The sequence below is a fragment of the Thamnophis elegans genome, chromosome 1 (assembly GCF_009769535.1).
Source record: "Thamnophis elegans isolate rThaEle1 chromosome 1, rThaEle1.pri, whole genome shotgun sequence".
NCBI lineage: Eukaryota > Metazoa > Chordata > Lepidosauria > Squamata > Colubridae > Thamnophis > Thamnophis elegans.
The window spans coordinates 120,245,423-120,257,644 of NC_045541.1; the positions used below are offsets into that span (position 1 = coordinate 120,245,423).

General features: G+C 35.1%; 1 protein-coding gene across 1 annotated transcript in view; it reads right to left on the reverse strand.

Annotated features, from left to right (window-relative positions):
* RYR3 (ryanodine receptor 3) overlaps positions 1-12,222 on the reverse strand; it is a 249,476-nt gene that overhangs the window by 136,467 nt on the left and 100,787 nt on the right. Inside the window, exons 33-38 of the mRNA XM_032213643.1 lie at positions 11,671-11,757; positions 10,505-10,731; positions 7,778-8,579; positions 6,734-6,934; positions 5,576-5,678; positions 4,653-4,790 (exon numbers count right to left, since the gene is read on the reverse strand). Coding sequence (XP_032069534.1) covers positions 4,653-4,790; positions 5,576-5,678; positions 6,734-6,934; positions 7,778-8,579; positions 10,505-10,731; positions 11,671-11,757 — 1,558 coding nt within the window. The remainder of the gene's footprint in view (positions 1-4,652; positions 4,791-5,575; positions 5,679-6,733; positions 6,935-7,777; positions 8,580-10,504; positions 10,732-11,670; positions 11,758-12,222) is intronic.

Here is a 12,222-nt window from a genome sequence, read left to right on the forward strand (position 1 = left end):
CAATGACCTTATGTAGATAAGTTGCATCACTTTCAGGCTAACAATGTGTATACATGTTGTTATCTGCCTTCTCTTATCCTTGAATAAGGGAAGAAGTCAATGATTACACCTTTTGCAATAAAAGGAGCACAAGCGGCTGCATTACTGATATAGGAGATATTTCTATTCATGAAATGTGAATGCACATCACATAATTCCAACAAACATTCAAGTCACATACTCATATCCTCTCTGTTTCCTAATATCTGGCTTTTGATGGCAATAAACCAAACTCCAATTTGCCATAATTTCCACTGGCTGTCACTTCAGTATCACTTTATTCTCTCGCCCCGCAAAAAATATGTGCCACTGAATTCATAGATTTATAGAACCATATTTGAGAATGAAAATCTAACATAAAAAATGGAATTTTCACCTACTTTAGGTCAAAGATATAGTCCCAAGGTTTACTAAAACTCTACGGTTCTACTAAGAATTGAAAGATTGGTGGATCATGCAATCCTCATAGGTAAAACCCAAAAAGAGAGACACATAGGCAAGAGCAAAATCTCTTTCTTCTGATTTATGATGGCAAGATAAACTGTTGAGTGGAATTTAAACCATTAATTGAGCCAGCTGTCTATTATACATGGGACTTCAGGAGTACATCACATTTCTTTTAAATATCTAAAGCATGAAGAAGCATTCATGGTGTGCAGTGCATATCAGACTACCTGACTCATATTATTTTGCACTTCCCATGGGAATCATCATTTAAAGATGAAGGAAAATTTATATAGTAACATGATTATATGTGCCATACAGATATCAATGAAATATAATTCTTGAAAGAGACAATATATGAATTCTTGTCAAAGTTCAAGGAGTGACCAGAAACTTTATTTCCCATTTCATAAAATGAGACAAAACATTCCAGATAGGAGACAAAGAGAAGCCATCAAGCTCTCAGTTGTGGTTAAATCTTTTTAAAAATACTGGGTGTGTTAACCTCACTTTCAGAAATTAAGTATTTAGCTACCTTAAGTTTAATAGAGATCTTTAAAAAAACATGTTTGCAAAGCCACCTGGCAAGTTTACCTTCATTCCAGAATAAAAGAAAAAATAACTAGGAGCTGAAGAACTTAAAGAATGTGAAATAAATGGCAAAACCTAAATAAGATTAGGGGAGACACGATAGCTTTGTTCCAATATCTCAGGGGTTGACACAAAAAAGAGGGATTCAAACTATTCTCCAGGGCACTTGAGGGTAGAACAAGAAGCAATGGGTGAAAACTATCAAGGAGTGAAGTACCTTAGAACTGAGGAGAAATTTCCTGACAGTTAGAACAATTAATCAATGGAACAGCTTGCCTCCAGAAGTTGTGAATGCCACAACACTGGAAGTCTTTAAGAAGATGTTGGATAGCCATTTGTCTGAAATGGTATAGGGTTTCCTGCCTTGGCAGGGGGTTGGACTAGAAGACCTCCAAGGTCCCTTCCAACTCTGCTATTGTATTGTATTGTAAGATTTTAACTTATAAGTTATAAACTGATTAAGGGACCAGACAAATATATATATATTCCTATATTAGGAATTGTTATTATATTAGGAATTGTAAAATTCATAATATTCAAAATTTGTCTGGTCCTTTAATATATATATCTTGGCGATGTTTCGACGAGGTCCCACTTGCCATCTTCAGGCTGGTGCGAGCAAAGTGTAATCGGAACTCCCGTCTTTCTATAAATATTGGTGGGGGTATGTGTAGTGCTGGCTTTGTTGCTGTGAGCAACAAAGACAGCCTTCGGCACTGACCAAAAAATAGCCAACATCTTAAGAAACCCCAAAGACAAGATCCAGCTAAAAAACCAAGGAGTCTATTTAATATCATGCAAAATCTGCGCAGGAACATACATTGAACAAACTAATAGGAGAATAAATGCACGCATTGCAGAACACAAGAACGCAGTCATAAAAGAAGAAAAAACTTCTTCCCTCTTCCAGCACCTTAAAGCAACAGGACATAAAATTGATTTTTAAAGAACCAAATTAATCTCCAAAACTGAACACTTCAACAAGAGAATAATTAGGGAAGCCATCGAAATAGAGAAACACCCCCACAACATGAATAAATGTGATGATACCTTCCACCTACCAGACATCTGGAAACTAGCCCTAGTCAACAAACGAGTCCCAGCCACAAAAACCAACACTGGACCCAGAACAACACAGGACGCAACCACCAATCACCCTCACCAGATTCAAACCCAAACCCATCCCATAGACCATATGCAACCACCATCCAGAAGCCAAACCACGGCAGCATTTTCCAAAAGTTGTTAAGAATGACAGATTTGAAAGAGAATTCATTGGAAGACCTTGTCTTTTACCACTGCTATTAAAATGTTCAATGAATTTTTTTCTTTAAAAAATCCTTCTACATTCTATGCATGAGGAAAGATGAAACTGTGAGATTCAAATTCATAAATTTCTAGGAAGAATTTTAAGATGGAATTCCATGCTCACAGCATAGTTGGGAGATTTCTTAAATGCCTTAAAGTGACTTACTTATTATTTTCAGACTGTATCATAAAGGAAAGTAAATTCCCTTAATGAATTATTCCTGTCTATGCAGTATATTGCTGTAAGTCACTTAATTCATTTTTACTTAAACAGCATACAGCACTTGTACAGAAGTAAATTATAAACTAATAAATTAATAAATCGATAAATGATAATCTTTTATCTTAGTTTAGTAGACAAGACCAATATTTGGTAAAGATGCTTCAAATGTGGAGTAGCCTTGGCCTTTCTGATGTGAACTGGGAAAGGAGAGTTCCTCAGACTACAACAGAGAAATGATAAGCAAAACCTGCAGAAATATATAAATGTATTGGTCTAGTAAATTCTTCATTGATGTTGCTCAAACCACCTAATAGAGAGGCTTATTTTGTCCTCAAAATCCTTAGGCACCATGAGAATTGTAGTTACACTATAATCAAGGATGTAACTAAAGGTTACACCCTTGATTATGCCTGCAAACACTGGCAAAGCAGTGGGCTAGCCACTGCAACCAGGGTGGGTGGGAACGAGGGAGAATAAAAGCAAGAGAACATGGATATGGGAGTTCTCCAAAGCTTAAGGGGTTTTTCTATATGTATAGAGCCTTCTCTTGAAGTTCCTCTTCTAGCTGTTAGACTGCCTGGAGGAAGGTTTATGAAAGCGTCTCAAGGGAATACGATTACTTGGAGCTATAAATGAACTAAAGAAAAGTTCAAATGCAGCTTTTCATTCTAACCAAATAACGCTGAGCTTCAAAACAAAATATTAAAAGAAATATACATTTAAGGGGAAAAGCTTCCATGCCATAGCAGATTATATCTTTAAAAGAAACCACAAAAGGACTCCTGCAAAAAAACCAAAAAAACAAAACATTGGAGACCTAGCTTTAATTGCTTTTTTCAGCAGGAAGTTTTGAAAAGCTTATTGTAAAAACATTAGGGTAGCAGCTCAAAGGAAAGATGCAGTGCCTATCATCTTGTCCTGAATTTAATGATTCGTTAGATTTGGTTAGAACACAGGTCTTTGCAGACAGACATGGATAATTAGAGTCTGAGGTAGGCAGTGAGGTGGAAAGGCAGGCACTTTGAACTAATTTATGACATCTTCAGGGGGTAAGCTTATTTTGATTAGACTATTTCATTCTTTTAATCCTGAGAGGGAGACAGCTTGGACAGCATTTTTCTGCAACTTTAAGATGAGTGGACTTCAATTCCCTTGGTGGCTAAGGAATTCTGGCAGTTGAAGTTTACCCATCTTAAAGTTGCTGAACTTGAGAAACAGTGGTATAGGCATAATCAAAAAGACAAGACAAATGTATTTTGAATACGCTGTTCCTTTTCCTTTCTCTATCTAAAATGAGACAATTTTAATCGAGCCTAAAGCTGAAGAATATCTCTCCGTGAAATGTGATTAGAGAAGAAAATTACAGCACACATAACAAGTGTTCACCACGATTCTTTTGAATGGTCTGTTCAAAAAAGAAAAAAATAGAAATAGTTATATTCTTAGAAAAAATCTATGTGAGATGATAACACTGTCCCCAGACCAGGAAAAAACATATATTTTTACTTTTGTTATATAAAAAAGTTATACACATGCTTATCTTTCCTCTTCCTATTATCCAAAATGGGGATTAAGAAACTTTATTATCTCCTCTGTAAACTAGCTCACGCAGTGACTTAAACATCCATGGTAAAATATAAAATTAAACAAAAATATCAGAAATAACATCATAACATAAAACCATAAAAACTAAATGCATTCCTTCTCCAGTAAAAATCTTCCTTTCATAAGTAAATTGACAGAACAGAATTATTCAGATCAACCTGAATGTAATATTAGTTTAAGACTATCGTGAGAGTTGGGCTTTTAACTTTGTGCCTAAAATGTACCTAAAACTTTGTACCTAAAATGCATGACATATTTAACCCATGACACTGTTCTAGATTGGATATCTGATTAATTCCTTAATATATATTCCAGATGGACTGTACTCTAGATCTCTCTGTGAGACTGATAGTGCTTCTTGTGCATGAGAAACTGCAAAATTATAGTTCATACAAAGCTGTAATTTAGTTTAAGGAGTACTGTTATTAATTTAAATTCTTACTAGGATATTTCTCTTCTTCTTCTGTTGCTTCTCTCTTTTCTGTTTTGTGTATTCCTTTTATTTTATATATCAAAGAACATAGTTTTCCAGCCCATGAAATATTTTCTTCCTCTTCTTTTTCTTCATCTAATGGAATACCTAGTGTGTAAGGACAATAAAAATAGTATACTTGCAATATTCTAATAATTAAAGAACCATCTTTATGCATCTCATGCAGTAATTAAACAAGCACAATCTTTCAAGGAAGGGCTGCCAGTGAAAATAAAAAAGGACCAGGAAACTTTATTGCAAAGAACAGAATAAACATCAATGAATGGAATAGGTGAGGCAAATGATTGAATGAGGATTTAATCATGCTGTACTGCATAAATTCCTGAAGTTTACAGCCCAGACCAGGTCAATGGACATTAAATTATGTTAGGGAAGTTAATGAGTTACAGCAAGTGGTAGCATCCAACTGACCTTAATTAATCTTGAAAATGTTAAATAGATTGGATCTGATCAGTACGTTGATGGGAGATCACCAATGAGAATACCAACGGCTGAAAAAAAGCTTCCTATTGAATAGCAATAGTAAACCATATCTATACTGCTACCAAAAAAACTACATGGATATATCCACATAATAATAACCAAGAGTTAAGCTCCATTTAAGAGATACTTCATTTTTTTTCTGGGGAAAAGAAGAAGTATTGAAAACCAGCTCAGTGAGATCCAGTGCTAGAAAAAAATATGTGATCCTTCAAATTAGTTATTTTTTTACATTGAAATTGTTTTTTTGTTTATTTTGTCCATATTATGTTTTCCATAAAAATGCTATAACAATGGAAGATCTGTAAGTAGTAAACTTTCACAGGCAAAAAAAAATAAAAAAATCACAGGAACAATATGACCACTCAGCAAAATGAATACTTGCTACCCACCGCAATGAATTAGGAGCTTATCATGAAACTCATATAGCTCTTCCCGAATCTCCACTGGACAAGGACAATCTTCCCCCAGCTGAAAATTCAGCAGCATATTAATCTGAAATTAAAAGATTAAAATTAGAACTAGGATACTCAGATTTTCACTTTAATTTTTGTTTCAAACCATTATAAGAACATTTTTTTAAAAAACTCATCAACATCTGAGACAGAGGCCCACTAATAATTTTCCTGTTCCCTCCATTTTCTTTTTAACTCTGTCCTAGAAGACATGGGATTATGTTTTTTATTCTATTTCCTTCTATTTGGATGCCCAGCATCAGAAATACTAGATAGTTTACGCCAGTGGTGGGTTTCAATTTTTTTTAGAACCTCTTCTGTAGGTGTGGCCTGCTTTGTGAGAGTGGTTTGCTGGCCATGTGACTGCGTGGGAATGGCTTGCCAGCCATGTGACTGGGTGGCCATGGCCAACTTGTAAAATGTGGTGAAACTCACTTAACAATGCTTTTACTTAGCAACCAAATTGTTGGCTCAGAATCTCTGGCATTTGAAGCACTCAAGTCTTAAAGCTGTCAAGTTACAAGACCCTTGCACCTCTAACCCTTTAGAAAAAAAAAACCAGGGGTGTTCAAACTTGACAGTTTTAAGACTTGTGGACTTCAACTCCCAGAATTCCTCCTCTCGCTCTTCATCTTCATGATGTGCAGATGGGCAGGGAGAGGGAGCTGGAACTGGTTCTAAACGGCACTGTAGATTTGTGGAACTTCTATAGAAGAGATTAGAACTGGCAGGAACCGACCCCTGGTTTACGCAGCATTCTAGTAATTCTGGATATAGTGTTCTCCAACAATATACAATGTGCCAATAAGATTCAGCAGTACAATTTTCTAGATTCCTAGATTAATTCCACTTTTATAACTCTTAGAAATTCTGTTGAAAATTTTAAAAAAGTTTGAAAGTTAAAAACAACAGCTTTCTTTATTCTAATTCGATACTATTACCGAATAGTAAAGAAATATTGCAAGATACCTCCTTCTGAGCATTTTTTTGTGGTGTAGACACCTTTGTAATAGACGCTATACTTTAAGACTATTGAAGGTCTTTCCCTTTTCTCTCTTTCTATACTTCTAGAACAGATGAAGGATCTTCATCTACCTGCTCTTGAGGAGGAGAGCGAAATTCCTTTGTCTTCCTGGCAGTCAGCGCGGCAGACATATTCAAGGCTTGCATCAGTTCATTATACCTGTATTTTTGATTATACTGTAACTTTAAGACAAAGGTATCTGCAAAGGACACAATAGCTTCCACTCGGTGTTTCAGTTCACAATCACAGAAATAATTGAGCAGCTCACACATCTAATATGAAAGAATAAATGAATTATATTGGTGAAAATTTGTGTTTGTGTGTGTAATAAATGCACTTCTAAATGGGAGGGCAATACACATCATTATATATGAAAAGTCAATTTTGTGGGCAATGAAAAAGGAAACTCAGTTCAATTCAAACTGTCCTTTCAGTAGTGTAAGGAATTTTCCAGATAAAATAAGCATTGTTATATTTCATTCATTATTGAATCTATAAATCTACATATTGCTAGGATGTACTAATCTGAAAATTTGGGAGTGGCCCTCTCCTCCCAGATATAATCCACTGAACAAACAAGTGATGAGTACAGTGACTGACAGCCTGATAGCCTCATCCGGACCAATACTACTTTGATCCAAATTTTCCTAACTTTCTTTCTTTTAACTTTTTCTGTGATAAAATGGTGCATTCACAAGTAAAGATTTTAGGATCTGGATAATACAGGAGATCCAATATCTGTAGTATTTATAATAGTTTATCTTCAGCTTCAGCCTACCTATTGTAACTACACAAATGCTTGTATGTCTTTACACACACATTTGCAAAGCCTGATAGCTACAGTATTTCTATTCAACCCAATCTCTCATTTGCTTATTAATACACAAGAGCAGAGGCGAATCAGTATAAATGCTTCTACATCACCATGTTTTCCATGTCATAAATATATATTTGTCTCATTTATCAAATATCCATAAAGATTTCTGGAACAGTAAGATAAAATTGATTTATTCCAGGTTATATATTAGGACTAAAAGAAAATTGAGAACACAGTGGGATACTACATGTGATGTTTTAGTAACATAATATAATTGCAGATATATTAAGGTTATTACCTGAAGTTTAACCGATTCTGGCAATCTTGTTTGCAGCAACCCCTTTATTGGGGCCTTAGTTTCCTTAATGGCCTTTTCACCAGCCTCTACTGCTTTTTCTTCTATTTGGGTAACATCCTCTTTCTCTGTTTGCTCCATTACTTCTTCTTTGCTTTCACCAAATACACATGGATCAATGAGAAGCAAAATCTGTTTAACATCATGATCATTAAAAACTCCCATCCTAAGCAAAGTTCCTATAAGTTTCAGAACAGGAACAAATTGGAATTCAACTTTCCCTCCAACAGGGTCTCGGATATGTGCTCCACTGCAGTAGACTGCTTCTGTCAACATGCTTATGGTCTTTGTCTTAAGAATCTCTAGTGGTATCTCTGGACTAGGCTTTTGATGATCCTCATTGGACAAAATGAAACAAGGGGTAGAGAATTTAAACTTTGGTTTCAAGCATGTGCTAAGTCCAACTCCAGGCAAGCCATGTTTCTTTGATCCATCTGGAAATAATCGGATTTTCCTGGTTTCATCTGTAACAGGAGTGATAAATTCATTGTTCATCATGAGTTTTGATTCTTTTGAATATTCTAAATGAATGCTAATCAACAAGTCATAGAATCCAGACCTTAAAAGTCCAGGCAAATACCGATTATCTATTGTGTAAAATATCTGGGAAACATCCACATGGCTGCAAAGAGCATGAGCTACTCTATTATTACCCAGAGCACAAACAGAACTATATAGCTTTAAAGTATGATAGTGGAACCTCATCAAATCTTCTTGTTCACATAATTCCAAAATGTCAATACACCTGAAATGATACAAAAACAAAAATAAGTTCTACAGCATGTTTTCTTTTATTAAGTATACATTATTAGACACTGTGTGAGAAAAATGTAAGGCTGAACTCTATGAGCCCTGTACCGTGGTTTAACTAGAGTGTTGCAGGCAAACTCTACCCACGCCTTGGAGCTCGATCCTGCTGGACCTACATTGTTGAGGGCAATACGCTGACTCTGTTAACTGCTTAGAAAGTGCTGTAAAACACTATAAAGCCAGTGGTGGGATTCAATTTTTTTTACTACAGATTCTGTGGCATGGCTTTGTGGGTGTGGCATGGCTTTGTGGGCATGGCTTTGTGGGCGTGGCAGGGAATGATACTGCAAAATCCCCATTTCCTCCAGATCAGCTGGGACTCAGGAGGCAGAGAATAGATGGGGATGAAGCCAGTCAGAGGTGGTATTTACCAGTTCTCCGAACTGATCAGAACCTGCTGAATACCACTTCTGTCTAAGTGCTATTGCTATTACTATCATTCTTGGCTTGATGCAGTCAAGCAATATATCAACTGAAGATGTAAGAGTTCATGTCACTTCCAATTCTTTTAAATTATAAGGAACAAAAAGTTAAATTTTCAAAGAATATAATATCATTTGGACTTCTAATCAAGCAGTGCTTTCAATTCTAAATTTTGAAAGAAGTGATTCTATATGTAATTTAAAAAAATAGTAAGTTAGCATTTCAAACAGTAGTTAAGGCATCTGCTTCATCGTAATAGCAATACCATAGCAATAGCATTCAGGCTAGTATACCCCACTCCATAGTACTTTACAGCACTAGAAATTCTATATCTTTCTGTCCAGCTTTAATTGGCCAATGTTATTTTTAAAAAATAAACTAATTTCTGTATGAATGGTTCAATGAAATTTTCAAACAAGTGTATTTTCAGAGATAATTTGTTTTTGGTTTGGCTTTATTATAACTAAATGAAAACCACAAAATACTGCAAGAATTGTGATTGAAAAACATTTGGTATAACTATATGCACACTATTTACTATGATTTACTATGAATATAGTAAATTGGGTGTTCATATAAATTTTGTAAATAAATAAAAAAAATAAAAAAAATGGCTAAATAAATAAATAAATAAATCTAGCAGGCTTGTTAAGTCAATTTGTAAATTGACTATTAAAAATTATCTGTGAGAAAGTTTTAGGAATAGTAGTAGCAGTAATAGTAATAGATCATCAGCTCAATATGTGCAAACATTATTATGCAACAGTGTAACAGCAAGAAAGCCAATGTTAATTTGGATGCATCACCAGAAAACTATGTCTAATCATGAGAAATAACCATTAACAGTCATGTTATATTAATGATCTCAGTTGGAGTATTATATATAGTATTATACCAGTATAAAGGTTCCAGAAAGAACCTGGTGCAGGCTCATTGGAGAACAACAAGAATGGAAAGGGATCGAGAAACCAAGTCCATGAGTAATACCTGAAGATATAAATGTGTTGAGAGTGCAGAAGAGAAGACCAAGGAAAAGTAAGAAAATTACATATGTATAATGGTTGTCACATGTATAATGAGATGGACTTCTTCTCTGTCAAAATTGAGAGAAGGATGAGGATTAGCAGACTGAAATTAAAAGGAGATTCAGGATGAAAATGAGGACAAATTCCTGATGATGAGATCTGCCTAGAATTCCTCCTCATTGGAAGTTTCCAAATAAAAACCAAATGGCAATCTCTGGAAATGGTTTAGAGCAGGAGTGTCCAAACTGGGCAACTTTAAGACTTGTGGACTTCAACTCCCAGAAGTTCACAAGTCTTAAAGTTCCCAAGTTTTGACACCCCTGGTTTAGAGGATACCTGAGCTGAACAGTAGGACTTGTTGACTTCTAACTCATACATTCTATTTAAAATATTTATATATATATATATATACCTGTTTTCTTCTGGAATATGAAGGGCCATCATTTGCAATGGTTCCAGGCATTGTACCAGCCATCCATGGCGGTCACTGACACGATCAGTCTCTACTTTCAGGAAACTGTTTGGCATTCTGCTCCAGACAACTGGTGTGAGTGTTTGAACATCCAGCCGAGGAGGGCACTGAGGAATGGGATTTCTCTCTTCACTCTTAAAGATTGCAGCTGATAAAGGCATGGTGTTCTAGAAAAACATACATGGAAATTTAAATTTTTTGAATTGAACCTTTAGAATAATATTCTGTATGCATAATGTATTATGTGGATGTTTGTCAAATGAATGCAGAGAGCCAGTTGATTTTATTCTCAGGAGGTTGGTCAGAAAGAAGAAAAATATCTGCATAGCTCCTTTTTCTTCATCCTTATTTGCCAGATACGAAAGGAATGAAACAATGGTTCACATACATTTAATAGGCACCATAATGGTACAAAGCTTAGCAAAGCCAACTTGGGGTAATGTAGCAATTTAATATGAAATGTCATATATTGTAGATGGAGCTTGTCCCATAGATCTGTGGAAGGATATCTTGTCGAATAGCACCATACTGCCATTGTGGTGCAGTGGTTAGAAAGCAGTAGTTCAGGGTAATTCTGCCAACTGCTGGCAGTTCGATTCTCATCCTTCCAAGGTCAGTAAAATGAGGACCCAGATTGTTGGGGGCAATTTGCTGATTCTGTAAACTGCTTAGAGAGGGCTGTAAAGCACAGTGAAGTAGTATATAAGTCTAACAGCTATTGCTATACTTTCCTAAGTTTATTTTGCTAACGAAGTATAAAACAATTGGATTCACATTTCTTAAATGTGAGAAAACCATCAGCAACAAAACCAAGTGCACTGTAAATAAGCAAGAAATTTAAAAGTATTACAGTTTACCAAAATATTGTCTTGACCCCTGCTGTCTTGCAACTCTATATTGTTTGGGGAAACTAATAATAGAAGCAGAGATTATCCCTATAGTTAAACATTTGCCTGTGATTATTCATGAATCACTTTGCTTAAGAATGATTAAATGTTATTTTTATGTAAGACTCTGCTGATATGCTGACTAGTTAACACAGCTTGCCTGTTTGAATTTACTTAAGAGTCACAACATCTATTGATTGTAATTTGATTAAAAAATACCTTTAATTTACCCAGTTCAAACTGTACCAGGTTTGTGCTCGTAGGCTGTAAAAAAACAGCTGGAAACAGTTTTGTGTGTGGTTCAACCTGAAAAATAGAGTTAAAATGCAATATAAACCTATTAGCGGCACATGTGAAAAACTGTAATGATATATTTAGCAAATCATTTCAACAGAATAATACTTAAGTCAATAAATAAATATGCATACAAATAGTAAAAAATGTGATAGATTTGGCCTAGGGTTATATTGATAGCAGCAGTGTGCACTGAGAATGAAACCATGACATGTGATGCCATCATGCAAATAAGTAAAAAAAGCATGGTGCCAGCTATTCAGAATATTAAAAAAATACAGCTTCCAGCAGTCAGAAAATTAAATGAGCATAGGAGATCAAGAAAAGTTTTGCTACAGGTTGTATTCAGAGTCCAGAGTGAAGACTGATGCAGGAATGGATTAGAATAAATTCTATTGTAAAAATATATCCATATATATGCCTTTTATTTGCATTTTATATATAATCCCTCTTCAATAAAACAGTGAATTATTTATG